This window comes from Diaporthe batatas (genome assembly GCF_019321695.1).
Source record: "Diaporthe batatas strain CRI 302-4 chromosome Unknown Contig00005, whole genome shotgun sequence".
Taxonomy (NCBI): Eukaryota; Fungi; Ascomycota; class Sordariomycetes; order Diaporthales; family Diaporthaceae; genus Diaporthe; species Diaporthe batatas.
The window spans coordinates 1,598,849-1,614,051 of NW_025408552.1; the positions used below are offsets into that span (position 1 = coordinate 1,598,849).

At 57.1% G+C, this 15,203-nt stretch overlaps 3 protein-coding genes across 3 annotated transcripts; 2 read left to right on the forward strand and 1 right to left on the reverse strand.

Annotated features, from left to right (window-relative positions):
- The first annotated feature begins 1,382 nt into the window (after positions 1-1,382).
- On the forward strand, positions 1,383-5,774 carry KVR01_005118 (phosphoribosylglycinamide formyltransferase). The gene is made up of 3 exons (XM_044792188.1): positions 1,383-2,957; positions 3,016-3,567; positions 3,638-5,774. Exons 2-3 carry the CDS (start codon positions 3,165-3,167, stop codon positions 3,904-3,906), a joined length of 672 nt encoding a protein of 223 aa, XP_044645563.1. The 5' UTR covers positions 1,383-2,957; positions 3,016-3,164; the 3' UTR covers positions 3,907-5,774.
- Positions 5,775-6,524: 750 nt separating this feature from the next.
- KVR01_005316 (uncharacterized protein) lies at positions 6,525-8,364 on the forward strand (the record flags this gene model as incomplete). The annotated part of the gene is made up of 2 exons (XM_044787403.1): positions 6,525-8,164; positions 8,253-8,364. 2 exons carry the CDS (start codon positions 6,525-6,527, stop codon positions 8,362-8,364), a joined length of 1,752 nt encoding a protein of 583 aa, XP_044645761.1.
- Positions 8,365-8,948: 584 nt separating this feature from the next.
- KVR01_005339 (1-phosphatidylinositol 4-kinase STT4) lies at positions 8,949-15,062 on the reverse strand (the record flags this gene model as incomplete). The annotated part of the gene is made up of 6 exons (XM_044794819.1): positions 8,949-10,148; positions 10,204-10,491; positions 10,553-10,759; positions 10,811-13,147; positions 13,202-14,800; positions 14,865-15,062. The coding sequence occupies 6 exons, from the start codon at positions 15,060-15,062 to the stop codon at positions 8,949-8,951; spliced, it is 5,829 nt and encodes a 1,942-aa protein (XP_044645784.1).
- Positions 15,063-15,203: the final 141 nt, after the last annotated feature.

Here is a 15,203-nt window from a genome sequence, read left to right on the forward strand (position 1 = left end):
CCATTGCCCCAATAGTCTGCAGATCACCTACGCCAAGTCTTCCGCATTTGTGCTTTTGGTGCGCAGCAGAAGCTCTTGTAGCTGGTCGTCATGGGCCCTGTCTAGTGTATATGACACACCCTATAAGCTCTGCCAGCTGACTAACTACTCAAGTACCTACCTACTTGGGTAGGTAGGTAGCCGGAATGAAAGAAAGAAAAGTCCAGAAAACCCACCCGGCAACTCGGACAGGCTCTAGACCGCAACTTAGAGCTGTTCGCGGTCGTGCTCTCAAGACACATCGCAGCCACTCTGGGCGGGGGTGGGGCTTCAGTGGCGTCCTTCCCGCGCATCGATGCGGCAAGACACAGCATTTCTGCACTCCCCGAGTCTGTTTCGCGGGACACAACCTCCCCGGCCAGCCAGTTGGCGTTGAGGCCAGCCACCGGAGGACCACGTAACTCGTCATACCTCCGCGGCCGTGGGAGTGCGAAAGACCGGACTTGCATTCCAGCCCTACACAGATCGCCGCGCAGGTGGACCGGGTGAGCAGTTGCTCTAGATCCAAACCAAGTCAGAATCTCGGTCGGCCGAGAGAAGAGGCGGGTATTAGCCTGAAGACGACGTGTCTGGCTGGAAATCTGGAATCGTCCAAGCGACCAGAGACAGCGGTGGGACCCGAGTTTCTTGCCAATCTCGCAGCCCTGCCCATCCAGCCTCCCAGCCTTCCAGCCTTCCAGCCAGCCTGCCAGCCAGCCAGCCTGCCAGCCTGGCCGTGCAGCCTTTCTCTCTCTCTCTCTCTCTCTCTCTGTCTGTCTCTCTGTCAACTGTGTGTGTGTGTGTGTGTGTTTATGATATGTCAGCGTCAACCCGCACCAGCACGCGCTGGTGGTGAAGGCCTGCTGCGCAATCCAGCCAAGGCCATGGCACAGCGGGGATGAGATTACGGGATCGCAGGCCATCATCAAGCATCAAGCTCACACTTGTGATTGTCCTTTCGTCATGGACTCGTGGCCCTTTTCCCCCAGCTCCCAACCACGTATTTTGAGGGGAGGAGGTTGGTGCAGGAGCCGCTGCAGCCCAGCGCCGATTGTCATTGTTGCGAGGGCCGCATGCAACCTCCACAGCTCCTCCACACCACCAATCGAGGCACACCTGCTCGGGATACGGGAGTCGCAGCAGCCCTGAACCCTGTTCCTGCAGATCATATCCCTGGTCCTGCATCCGGGCCTGGCTAGCCCCGGCCCTTTCGTTCTGTCCTCTCGCAACGCACCCAGCCAAACAGTGGCCGTCCACTCGATGTTCATTTGTCCTCGACGCGACTCGTCGAGAGACCCAGATTTTATTGTTCAAGTGCCGAATGCTTGTGTGCTATGGCTATCGAAACAGGTAACGAGCAGCGTAAAACAACCTGACAACCTTGGAAGAATGGCACTGACCAGTGTACCCATTAAAGGAGAAGGATGCCCTTTTTGTCACGGGAGGATTGGCACTCGAGAAATAGCCATCCGCAAAATCAGCCTTTCATTTCCTCTGCCCCAGCTCTCTGCGTCTTGGAACTCCTCACACCAGGTGCTGCAGCAGTGAATGCAACACGAAGGTCCCGACGAGTTGAATGGGCTAATCTCGGCGCGATGCACTCCAATCACGTCCGTCCAAGGCCCTAATGAGTCGCCCAGAACGATGTAGAACCAAAACGTTCTCTAGCAAGAATAGGTAGGCCGTTTACCGCTGGGGCCATTCGGGCACCCAACAAGTCATTCCCGACATCAAGATGCGGCTCACCACCAGGCCTGTTGCAAATATCACACCACGGCAGCATGGCTACGTGAGTACTGTGGCAGGCAGGCGAGCCTCGGCTACCACAGTACACGTAAGCCGGCGAGATTGCACAGACTCTCTTGACAGATGGCCCAGAGCAGCCGTCATCCCCCACGCCCACATGGCCAGAACACGAGCCCGGAGTATGACATGTCTGTCTCGAGACCCAGAGACAAAAGGCACCCGGCGCACGAGAAAGGGGTACCACTCACACTGCCCACGCCCACGCCCACGCCCGCGTTGCTCCAGCTCTTTCCAAGGTGACTGACTGCAGGCATCCCAGGGAAGCTGACGGGCGTGCCCCAGAAGCGGCCTCCCCTAATAAAACCGGCGCAGATACGAGCTCTTATGGGCACGCCGACAGACTCGACGGCGCGGTGGTCGATGGGCAGCCCGAGCTCGTCGGGCTCGGGGTTCCGGCAACATGGGTCGATTCCCCACATTCTTTTGGTGGCCCTTCGTCATGTTTCTATTCAGAGAACATCAAACGACGTCTCCCCTTTCCCTGGCGCGCGTGTGATCGGCAGCCCGGTGCAGGTTGTGTGGCGAACCAGACATGTCGCATCCAGGCGTGGCTCTGGCCAATGCGCCAATCCGCGCCTGACCGCCGGGATCCAGAAGGTTTGGGGCAGCCAGTCTCCTCTGGGGCAAAGGGAACTCCTCATCCGTACTTCACAGCCGTCTGCCGTCCCGTCGCAAGCACGCAGCGCGATTCCCATCGCTGCCTCTGCTTCTGCCAAGCCATCCTGCCATCGCTAGTCATGACCGCCGGTGGAGGCTGAATTATTTGGTCTGTTTCCAATTGCCTGTTGGCCGAGTTTCGTCTCCGTCTTTCCAAAACCCGGCCAAGTCTCATCGGCAACCCGAGCACCCAAGCCAGCCTTGACCAGGAGACGACCCGTGTGCGGCTGAGTGTTGCGGGGCCCTCATGCGGGTCCGAAAATGGAGCGTGTCACGGTGCGGCAGGTCGGGGGTTGGACGGGAGGCAGAGGCGGGAGGCAGAGGCGGGAGGCAGGGACGGGAGACAGGGACGGGAGACAGCGGGAGCAGGACTGGCTGGCTGGCTGGCTGGCTGGCTGGCAGACTGCGAGGTGGGCCACCCTTCGGCCTGCCGATCTGCCCCCGCTGCGACCGGGGGGTGCTTGCCTACGTGCTCCGTAGGTGCTTTTGTTTCTCCGGTGGGGGTTGTCAGACTAAAATTTCCAACGCCGCAAGGGACTTTGCTCAGTATGGAGGGGTAGCTTTCACAGCTCCGCCAAAAGCAGTTCGTCGACAACCACCCTGCCGCCATCTACGAGGCCTTTTCCTCGTTCCCTGCCAAGCCAGCGTCCCACCCCCCGGGCACACGGCCACCCACCGTCACCATGGCCTCACCATGCCGCATCGTCGTCATGGCCAGCGGCAGCGGCACCAACTTCCAGGCGGTGCTCGACGCCGTCGCGTCTGGCCGCATCCAGAACTCCCAGATCGTGCGGCTCTTCGTGAACCGCAAGACGGCTTTTGCCGTCTCGCGCGCGGAGAAGGCTGGCATCCCGTCCGAGTACTTCAACATGGTGTCGGGCGGGTTCCAGGCCAAGGGAGAGAAAGACGCGGGCAAGCTCGCCGAGGCCAGGTCACGGTACGACGCCGCGCTGGCGGAGAAGGTCAAGCAGCAGAGCCCTGACCTGATTGTCCTTGCTGGCTGGATGCACGTCTTCACGCCTTCGTTCCTGGACCCCTTGGCCGAGAAGGGTGTCCCCATAATCAACCTCCACCCTGCCCTGCCAGGTGAGTGTTCGCTACGCCGTCCTCGCTACCCTAATCCCCATCTCCTGCTGACTCTTTCCTCCCCGACTAGGACAATTCGACGGGGCCGGCGCGATCGAACGAGCATACAATGACTTCCAGGCAGGCAGACTAGAGAAAAACCGCACTGGCATCATGATCCACTACGTGATCGCCAAGGTTGACAGGGGCGAGCCCATCATGACCAGGGAGATCGAGTGTCGCGAGGGAGAGACGCTGGAGGAGCTCGAGCAGAGGATACATTCCCACGAGCACGAGCTGATCGTCGAGGCGACCGCCGAGGTGGTCGGCGAGTTGCTGGCCAAGAGGGACAGCGCATGAGCGTTGTCACGCATGCTCGAGCAGGCAAGAACCAGCAAGGAGCCCTCAAAAGCAGGGCTCGCCTTTACCGGTCAAAACAACCATACATACATGCCCGGCTGGGCAAATGCTGGCCGACAGCCGTAGTTAAAAGCTGCTGTCGCCTGCACATGAAGGCTGAGAACCATAGATACTAGTGATACCCGGATCATGTCAAGCTACGTTGATGGTGAGATTGATGTCAAAGCCCGTCATTGCCCGTCATTGTTCGTAGAAGGTTGCAGGACACACGGCGCTGGACTCGTGTGCTTGTGATCGAATCGTGGGCCAGCCCTTCTGGCTGATCCTTCAATTTTCATGCGTCGAATCTTTCGATTTTTCTTTGTCCCTTCTTTTCGTCCAATTCGTGTGCAAAAGGGCAGTCTCGTGGGGAGAGGCGCCGAGTCAGTCAACAGAGGGCCGTCGCTATCGGTCTCGGCCTCGACACGCCTGGATACAACTTTTGGGCTTCACGGACTCGATGGCGTGCGTGCCTCTCTTGCCCACAGGTTGAGGTTATGGTCCGCCAAGAACACGAGCGTGGTGACGGAAAAGAGTAGACCGCGGCAGAGTAAACAGGCCGTCAGTGACCAACTGCACAAGCCCAATCGGGCGGAAGGAAACAGACAAGACATGTTTTCTGGGTGGTGCTCCTGTCTGTTTCATAGCGACAGCGTAAGAGGAGCCGCAGGGTAGCCGCAGCAGGTCTTGGCATTGCTTTTCTGCCTCAAGATTTCACTTGACCGAAGGGTGGAAAGTTTGTGGATGCGAGATTTGCGAGGTTTCCGAGCAGAGATCGGCTGCACTTGCACTTTTGTTGGATGGCCGGGTCGCAGGGGGCGAGATATGTCAGGAAACCGATGAGGCGAAAAGGCAATTGCTGTCCCATTACTCACGGCGGCAGTGCGACGGTAGCATTCTCCATTACTTTGACAATGTCTGTCTGTCTCGGGGCAGGTAATGGGCCAACGCGTCCCGAGCTCGTCTCGTGTCTTGCAGCAAGAGGGAGCACTCGAGGAGGGGCGGTGTGGTTCCATGCCCGGACCTAGACAGCTAGAGCATTGGATCCGAGAACCGTGCGCCATAATAAGGACCGCCCGGCCGAGAGGGAATACTATGTAGTAATTGAGGCGGCGGGCTGGCGGGCTGGCGGGCTGGCGGGCTGGCGGGCTGGCGGGCTGGTGGACTAACGGCTCAGCTATAGTTCAGTCCGTCTGTAGGACCATTGCACGGTCTTCCCAAACACCCTGACACCCCGTCTATGTGGGGGTGTCACGACCTTGATGGGGACCTGGTCAGTTGGTGCAGCAACCCCGAGGGGGGTTTGGCATCTGGCAAGGCGCTGCCTGTCGACGAAATGCCGGTAGCTGCTGTGTACGTCGAGCTCTCCACCAGCGCGTGCTGATCGGTTTCGGGGCCATCTGGGCGAACCCCGACGGCGAGGGGAGGGTGATGGCTGAGACGGCCATCGAAGAGCACCAGGAACGACCCCGAATTGATCGACCAGGACCCTTCATCCCTTCACATGTGTGGTCCAGGTCCAGCAGACAGGCCTGTTGGCCTGAAACCAGAAGGGGTCCAAAAGAGCCGAGCAGGGGTCCAACCAAGGGTCCTGCGGGCGGCATTGTTGACGTCGGCCAGGGAATTCGTCGTCCAAGGTCGTCGTCTTGCTCGCTGTGATCGGCATTGGCCTCATTCCCATTGGGTGGTGGTTGGGTGTTGCTGGCAGCGTGCGGCCCCCAAGGCAAAGAAGGAGTGATGTGCTGCACCTGGTGCCGCATGGAGATAGAACGGGGTTTAACAGCAGCAGCCGCCCGGCACAAGCTGCCCTGGCCAGTAGGGCCGCCCAGGGATCGGCGAGGATGACCCCTAGTCCGGGCAGGTTGCTTGGGACGTTGGGGGGGACGTTGGGGACGTGTGCCAACGTGCTGCGTGCCTGCGCGCATATGAGCCATGTAACATTGTAGCACAATAGCACGCAGCGGACTCCTCGACGTCGCTGGGCTCTTGGCATGGCATCAAATCTCTGGCACACAGCTCACACCGTTGTCGGATTGGGACCGGGCCTTGACGGTTCCCCAGTTTTGCTTGTGACGGAAGCCTTGCCACTGTGCACCACCGCCAATGCGCGCGCGCGGAGGCATTGCTAGGTAACTACCTAGCTACCTAGGTAGACTGGCAGATACTTAGTAGGTGTCCAATCCTGCAGTCTAACTGTGGTACTGGGCAGGCCGAGCAGATATCTAGGGCCTGTATATTTAAAGCGATGCCCAGTGTCTTGTCCTCGTCCCGACCTCCTCTGTCTGTCCGGCGGGTCTACCAAGTACACGCCATTGGATACCTGCACACTTACACAGCCTGCTTCGGTTGCAGAGCGCTACTTTTTGACGACTTGGCAACCCACCACTGCGGCTGCAGATGCCAATCTAAAAACCCAGAGCGCGGCTCCAACGTTGATTTCCTCCTGCCGTCCAGTCGAGATTGCGAGATTACGAGATTCCAAGAGCATACTCGTGTGTCTGTTGTCCAACCGTCGCCGGCGCTTCTGGCTTTCTTTTTCTGGCGCATCTCAAGCGTCGCCAGGCACATTAGCCACAATCATGACATCCCCTTCACATCGGCGGCCCTCGTCGCTGCTCCTGCAGCATGACGAGCCCAACATGCTCGCTTCCAAGGGCCACGGCACCCTGACCACACTTATCAGGAATCGCTCCCATGCCTCATTACAGAGCCCCGCGTGGAAGGGCTATCATGACGAGGAGGAAGCCGTCCCCAGCGGCCCCTTCCCGGACTGGGCTGCTTTCAGGCACCGCAACAGCATCGACGCCGAGGACGATGACCACCGCTCCCTGGCCGAGGAGCGCCGACTCAATGCCCTCCTCACAGGGCCCCAGATGCGCAGCATGCGTCTGATAGGCAGCACAAACCCTCGCTATAAGTGGGAGAGGTACTGGAAGACCGAGGACCAGCTCAAGGACATGCCCACCAAGTCGGTTCGCGGCTACTACGAGCGCACAAACTACCTGATCCAGCAGTACCTGTACATCGACAAGCTGCTGGACTCGTCACTGCCCCACGACCTCCTGAACGAGTACAACCACATGCCTCTGTCCGCCTTCCGCCGCGGCGTCGAGGTCCCAACCACAATCTCCGAGGAGCCCTCCACCCCGGCCAGCTCCTCCAACGGCCAGCCCATATCCAGCTCCGCCAGCGGTGCCGGGTCTGGCACCAACTCGGGGTACGGCACTGCGGTGAGGAAGGTGAAGCGGACGCCCAAGGACATCTACCGCCCGACCAACCTCGAGTCCTCCTCGTCGTCAGACGTCTCCGTGCAGGAGGCGACGCCCCTCCTCATCAAGGGCATGAACCAGGACGGCGCTATCAACGCCGAGCCCGACGCCGAGGATGATGACAAGGCCAAGCCCGAGATCCCCTGGGCCGACGACGATGACGTTGACAGCGGCGCCCGTATTGTGACCGTGGCCATCTACGTCAACTTCATCGCCAACCTCACTCTCCTCCTGGGAAAGCTAGTCGTCATCCTCACCGTCCCCTCTGTCTCCGTGCTCGCCAGCTTGGTGGACGCCGCTCTCGACTTCCTCTCGACTGTCATCGTATGGATCACCACCACACTGATCGCCCGCCAGGACCAGTACCGGTACCCCGTGGGCCGGCGGCGCCTGGAGCCGGTCGGCGTGCTAGTATTCTCAGTCATCATGATCACCTCGTTCGTACAGGTCGCTCTCGAGGCCCTATCGACCCTCGCCGGCACCGACCACACCGTCATCCAGCTGACAGGCCCGGCCATCGGCATCATGGCCAGCACCGTCATCATCAAGGGCATGTGCTGGTTTTGGTGCCGCCTGATCAAGAACTCGTCCGTGCAGGCCCTCGCCGACGACGCCATGACTGACATCATTTTCAACCTTGGCTCTATCGCCTTCCCCATCGTCGGCTACTACGCCGGCATCTGGTGGCTAGACGCCCTCGGCGGTCTGCTGCTGTCCCTAGTCGTCATCTTCAACTGGAGCCACAGCGCCAGCGAGCACATCAAGAACCTCTGCGGGTTTTCCGCCACCGCCGACCAGCGCAACATCCTGCTGTACCTGACCATGCGCTTCGCTAAGACCATCCGCCAGATCCAGGGCCTGCAGGCGTACCACTCGGGCGACAAGCTCAATGTGGAAGTGGACATTGTGCTGGATGCCAGCACGTCGCTCAAGGACAGTCACGATCTTGCGTAAGCAACCAACCCCATAACCCCTCCCCTCCCCAAAAAAAAAACTCCTGCAGCCGGGAAACAAATTAGCTGACCAAATGGCAAACAGTGAGAGTCTACAGTACGTCTTGGAGTCGGTCCCTATCGTAGACAGGGCTTTTGTACATTGCGATTACGCTAGTTACAACCTGCCAACCCACATGGAGCAGCAGGCGGCTTGAGCTGGGGGAGCATTGGCGTATGGGTCGTGTCAAATCACTTGCAGGAGTTTTTCGGGTGGCATAAAAAAAGGCGTTTTGATCTGTGATCAGGATGGTGCGCAAGACTTTGGGTTATATCTAGAGAGACAAAGAAAAGGGAGAGGGCGACAGAGGAGTTTCGAGGAAAATATTCATCAGCCAGGAGCGCCACTGCGAGTTGGTCGCATGCTCTCCGAGGAGGCTATCCACGACCACCTTATGCTCCAAAGGCAGCTAACGAATGTTCCTTGAGAGTGTTGTAGGCGTGAGATGATGAGACAATTCTGTTTAGATACGACACCTGGCTCATGCAGCAACGTACGGACCTGTCAGTGGTGATTCCACACAGTAGAACCCAGACAGAGGATTCGAAAGGAGCGGGGTGATGTAGTTTGCTCGTGTAAAAAGATCAATGCATACTATACAGCACACAACTTGGGACTTGAAAGTGGGTGGTGCTGAAATTATCAATACTTAAGTATGTATTAAAAGTATTTGTACGTAGTGAAATAGCCCTATTTCCTCAAGTGCCACTCAGAATATCAATACACAGTTCGAACCCCCTTTTAGTACGGGATACCGTTGGTCATGAGCTGGAACTGGTCATAGATACCCGTCGAGTAGCTCGAGTAACTCTTGCGTACCAGCTCCTTCATGAAGTCCGCCGCCTCCCTCTCGGTCTTGTCCAGCACGAAGCGCTGCTTAAAGTGCTCCACGCTCTCCGGCTTGAAGCACGGCAGGCCGCTGTCCATCATGAGCAGGACGATTTGGCTGAGTTTCTCGACGTGTGTGCGGCTGGCCAGGAACGACTTGACGATGAGCTCCTCGAACCATTTGAAGGACTGGTGGTTCGTGCTGCCGCCCATGACGGCGACCATCTCGGACGTCAGCTTGAACGGCGCCCGCTCGAACTTGATGCCGCCCGGCGCGATGTCGAAGCAGAAGCCGAAGTCGATGTGCAGGATGTGGCCCGCGTCATCGATCATGATGTTGCCGTTGTGCCGGTCCTTGAACTGCAGCAGGAATGAGATCATCGAGTACGCCGCCATCGACTTGACAAAATTATTGCGCGCCTGCTGGAACCGCAGCGAGTCCTCGTTTCCGTACTTGGAGATGAAGTAGTCGTACAGCCCGTTGACGGCCTCGCGGCCGAGCATGTCGCGGGACACGGAGTTGGGCAGCACGTCGATCACACCGCAGCCTGGCGCTGTAGCGGTCACTCGGTACGGGAAGACGTACACGTCTAACCCGACGCTGTGGAAGATACCGCGGAAGGCAGCAATCATCTGGAGGGCGAGGACATCTTGACGACAGTCGTCGCCGACCTTGAAAATGGCCGACTGCCAGACCTCAATGGACTGCTCGGTATGAGGCGGAGCTGCGCCGCGTTCCACCGTCTCCTCGATCATGCTGCCGGTCTCCTCTATGCCGCCCTTGTCCTTCTTGATCCGGAAGGTTGCCATGAACGGTGCTTTCGCATGACTCTGAAGTGGTTTACCAGACTTGCGGTCGATGCCAATAACAACACCATCTGGGTTACTGGGAAGATAGACGCCAACTTCGACTTTGATGTTGCGGAGCTCCTCTTCAATCTTCTGTGCCTTCTCCGGCTTGGACTTCTTGATCAGAGGTTTGAGTTTGCCCGAGATGCCTGTGACTTCGTCGAAGAATGTAAATTCTCGTTCGTAGAATTCTCGATCAACAGCATCGAAGCTGTCAACCATTCTCTCCATCACTTTGTCCAGCGTCGGTTTGATGTCGTCGGGCTGCACGCATTGTCAGAACATCTAGTCTGGACCATCGGATGCGGGCAACACTTACAACTTGGCCGTCATCGTCTTTGTACGAGTTGGCCTTCATGTTCCAGATTATCTGGTGCGCAAAGAGTTGGGAGAACTGCGCAGTCTCTATGATGTAGCGCTCAACATAACCAAGTGCATCATAGCGAAGCGTCTGGACTATCTGGGGAACGTAGAAGAAGGTCACATCAACAGAGTGGCTTTCCAGCGCCCGCATAGCATATTGAATCAGGAACGGGTGGTTCTGATAAGCTGGCAGGAAGTAGGTGACCGAGGTTATGGGATTGACGGGTGCCCAGAACAATAGGAACTGTATGAGTTAGCTCAAGCTCATCTAGATCGTCCCCCGGCGGGGGAGGGGGTCTGCTCACCCTCAACTGATTGCTGATATCACTGGGGAGGGCACCGCCCAGAAGAATGGGCAGAGCCTCGGGTTCTCCCACAGCCTTTTCCGGGAATGTAAGGAGCAAAGATCGGATTTCCTTGTGGACCCGGGGGGATTGGAACCTCGTGCAGAGCTCTATCGCGAGTGAGGGGCTCTCGGCCCATGCCGTGCGTATCAACGGGAGCAAGGCATTCTGGACATGTGTTAGTTTTGGCACGGACGGTTGCAGGGGCCGATGTCTTACTTCGAGTGATCCTTTGCCTGTGTGGACCAGGGTCGATGGTCTTTGTGCAGGCTCGCTCAGAGGATAGACCCATACGGTCAGCCTAGACTGCTCACTCTCTAGCAACAGCAGCAAGAGCTGTTCCTTGGATTGCAGAGCCTGCAGGGACCTGAAAGTGCCAACGGAGTGGGCTCCAATGAAGCCGACAGCTTTGACAGCGTTTATCACATCTGTTATCAGCCGGATCTCAGTCTTCATCTGAAGCATATTACTTCCAAAAGACCACTTGGGCGCATGACAGAACCAGCTCAATGCTGCTGACAACAGTTTATCTTTCAGACGCCATTGTGACACTGGACCAATGGTGGTCGAAGTCCGCAGGACCTTCAGCCCGAACAGGACGAGTTGAAGCCTCAGCTCTCTCGCCAGAGGATGAGGCGTGGCCTTCTGCAACTCCTCCATTGTTACATCAAGTAGCCTGACGAGCACCTTTTGCGTGTCAGGGCTGCCCAGCCGTGTTGCATTGAAATGGCTGCCGAGGAACTCCAACAGTCGAGCATGGGGCGAAAGAAGGTTGTGAACCAACTGCTTCTTCTTCGTAAGCGCCTCTTGATCACTCGGCGCGAATTCTTCCCTGAGGAAGAACGGGTCTGGGGATGTGATCGCCGCACTAAACAGGCCATGCTTCTTGTGGATACTGAGCTCCCACTGCTGCGATATCTCGTTGAGAATCCGAGGCTCCCAGATTGGATTCTCGTTCATTACGCCCAGCCACAGGGAGATTCCAAGCTTGATGGCCTGCTTCGTGAACATGGCGAACGGTATGCTCACTAGATGATGCGCCACAGCGCATTCCACCCCTGACTCGCTGCGACACAACAGAGCAGCAGCCCGACGGAGGATGTCGCGGACATCGGCCATAGGTGTATTCTTTTTCTGCAAAATGCGGTTTTCGATGTGAGCCAGAGCCGTGACTGCGTCGGCACTCTCCGTGTCGGCACCTGATAGGTAAGATGCCCTCCTATCGATCCGCATGAAGGTCAGCCACTCCAGGCTGTGATCCGGTAACGCCTCTGCATAGCGGTATTCCTGGCGCGTGGTATATTGAGCAATAAAGTCTGACGCTGTGTTGATATTGGCCTCTCCCATGCCATCAATCGAGATAAGTCTCTGGTCAGAGACTGGAATGGCGGATCCAAGCTCCATTGCAAAGGACCTTCCAAGAGAGACATGGCCATACGCACCCTCATCATCGAATTCGGAAAGGTGAGTTTGCAGCAGCCCCTTGACGTCCGCTGGTGACAGATTAATAGCTGTCGAGACCCAGCCTCTGGCGGCCTTGTACAACCGGTTCAGGGTGAGCTTTCTGAACGTGTAATCATCAGATAGCTCAACAGTCACGTTCCCACGTTCGGAGGTGAAAGTTGACCTCGGCTCATACATTTCTGTCTCTGCCTCCAGACAGCTTGCCCACATCAGCGACAGCAGCTCGAGAAGGGCGAATAGAGAGGATCGTCGGCAGAGGGCAGAGGGAACATCGCGGATGATGCGGTCGGCACAGGCATACGCCGCCTGTTGGACGCGCTCGATCCTGTGGCAACAATTGCAGAAGATCATAGCCAGCTGTGACGCGGCATATTGCGCAGAGAAGGTGTTGTTAACGCCACCGAGCGTCTTCCTCAGGTATTTCTCCACAACAACACTCGTGATCCCCTCCATGACACTGCTAACATCACCCTTGCGCATGCTCGGTTCGAGGAAGTATGACAGCACTTTCGTGCAGTCACCCGATTCGGCTCTCAAGCTTTCGACGAGATAGGCAGTGTGCAAGAAGATGACCTTGCGATAGCTCAAACTCTTGATATCAGATGCCTTAGATGCCACTAGCTCGGCCAGGTGTTTTTTCTGGTGCGATTCTCTTTCGGAGCTCATGCCTCGACGAAGCACCGTGTTCAGCTCAATGTCACTCTCAACCTGCTCGCCGCGCTGCTCTGCAACTAGGGGCGGCGAATGGATGGCTATGACTCGGAGATCGTCCGCGTACCTCTTGCCGCGCTCAGTCACTGGATTGAAGCCGTGCACAACAATATTGAACCAGGCATCACGCAGCATGGCGTGGAACTCGTCATCTGCCCAGTTGCTAGAGGCCATATCGTTTGCGGACATAAAAACAGCCAGAGGCTGAAGTAGCTCCGCAATCTCTTTGGCAGCGAGTTCCATGTCGGACTCCTTGGCATGGCTGGTCTGAGATACGTCTCCTTGTGACACGATGCTGTCCAGCATGTGATCCCAGTAGATGTCATAGAGCTGAGAGTCCCGATGGAGATTGGCAGAGATGTGGTTTCTCGCCGCAGTCAACTGCAATATTATAAGTCAAGGCTCAATCTGGTCACCTGGAAGGTTGAGACTCACCGCATGCAGAATGATCACTCGGTTATCCACCACAGCAGCATGGGAAATGCGTGCAAAACTTTTCAGCAAAGAGCGGAACTCCAGCTGTCCTGCACTCAAAGACAGGACTGCTGCTCCAGTTATAATTCTCGCATCCACGACATTGCTGATTCTGTCGTACTTCTGAAGGAGGATGGATTGAGCCAGACCGGAGATCTTCTCGTCGCTGCAAGCGGTCGCTATGCCGCAGATCGCGTCAATGACATTCATATAGACCGTGGACGTCTCTTCCTCCCCAATGAATTGAAGAGATATCGAGCTCCCAGTCGATTGTCGCCCGCGGTAGACCTGCGAGTCACTGTTGTCAAGTCCATTCTCGCCTTTTTCATTCTCCTCGGAGGCAGGACTGAGCACATTGCCAAGAGTATACAGTGTCGTGATGACTGCATCGGTTGATAGCATGCGGAGGACGTAGGCCAAACATTGAGAGGCCGCCACGACAATGTGGCTTGGAGCACGGCCTTGCACGATGAACCGAGGCATCAGGCGGCTGACATTGGCGCCATGTGCTGGGGACATTCTGCAGACTATCGCCATGGCTCGGATAACGACGGAAGCCAGATCTTCATCAGCCATCTGGTCGGGATCAATGATTGTATCCTCCAACCATGCCATGAGCGTGTCTGTGTCCGCAGCGTCTTCATTGAGTCTAGAGCAGTTCAGATAGCTAATGAACGCTGCTGCCTTGACCGCACAGGCGATTTTCTGCTGCGATGAGGAGCCCATGCGGATGAAATCGGCACTGGCCTCTAGATAATTCAGCTGGTCGATGACAATGTTAGAGTAGGTCACCACGGAGCTCGTGTCTCCATTGCCGCTCCTGCCGGTGCCAGGTCGGAGAAGCCCTTCGCCTGCCATCAGGAGGTCTAGGACATGAGTTTTCTTCAAAGAAGAGCTTTCCGCGACGAGGAGCGAAGTCGAAGATGTGACGAGGAGCATGAACCTCTGCTGAAGAAGCATTGCGCCCAACGGTCGCCGGGTATCCTGATAGTGGCGCAGGTATCGTCTCCATTCCTTTGGCGCACGATCATGGGAGTGTGAATTGCGAATCTTTGAGAAGGCCGTCTCGACAGCGATCAAGAATCTCTCGTTCAATAGCTTTTGCAGCCGTTGTATGAGGGCTAGTCGGCCTCCGGACCTCCAAAAATCAGCCTGAGCCGCGGCGGCATCAAGGAACCCCAACAGCGACACAGCAATCGAAGCTATCTGCATAGCATCGGCGAGATTCACATCACCGCCTCCCTCTCCCTGCGCAGACATTAAGCTCTCGCTTGCGCGCGAGCACGCTTTCAAGAACACGGATACGTTAGCAGAGACGTTCTCATATATGTCTCCATCGTGGTTTCCAAGACACAAAAGAGCCGAGGTCACATGGTAAGAAAGCGACTCGGTCGGAGAGGGTTCGATTCTTCGATAGAATGGGGAGGGCGCAAATTCCTGGACGTGGGCATCGAGCAGATACGGAGAGAGTTGCCGAACCAGCCTCTGGGCATTCTGGCTGTTTTGAACCAGCGGGGCGGCTTTGCAAAGGGACAGGAGGACCTCGAATTCTCGAATTGTCTGCAGCATCGGTCAGCGGTCAGCGCCGCGCGACAGTGGCTATGATCAAAGAGTGCTCGCTCACCATTGGCACGCGCGCGAGAGAGGCGGCCTTCCGGTGTTCGGAACCATTTGTGCCACTCCTCGACCTCGTGTGATGATGATGACTTGGGCAGGCCCTGCAGAGGCGATCCAAATCCGACTTTTCGAATGGCGCCGTGGGTTTGGAAGCCGAGAGGGCGGCGATGCGCTCCAGCGCCTTGGAACGAATGTCTGGAGCCATGCTGGCTTCGGCGCAAGCACGCGGTTCGCAGGCACGGCAGTGAGTGTGCTTCTAGGCAGGGGCTGGCGAGCAACAAGACAGACAGGAGCAGGTCAATTGAATTCTTTCTATCGTCGGACCAACGGCCGTAAGAAGCATCAG

Excerpts from the sequence above, each read along its gene's own strand:
- KVR01_005118 (XM_044792188.1), top strand. The coding sequence starts at position 3,165 with ATGGCCTCACCATGCCGCATCGTCGTCATGGCCAGCGGCAGCGGCACC. Across the intron at positions 3,568-3,637 it reads CCTCCACCCTGCCCTGCCAG|GACAATTCGACGGGGCCGGC; the intron begins GTGAGTGTTCGC and ends CTCCCCGACTAG.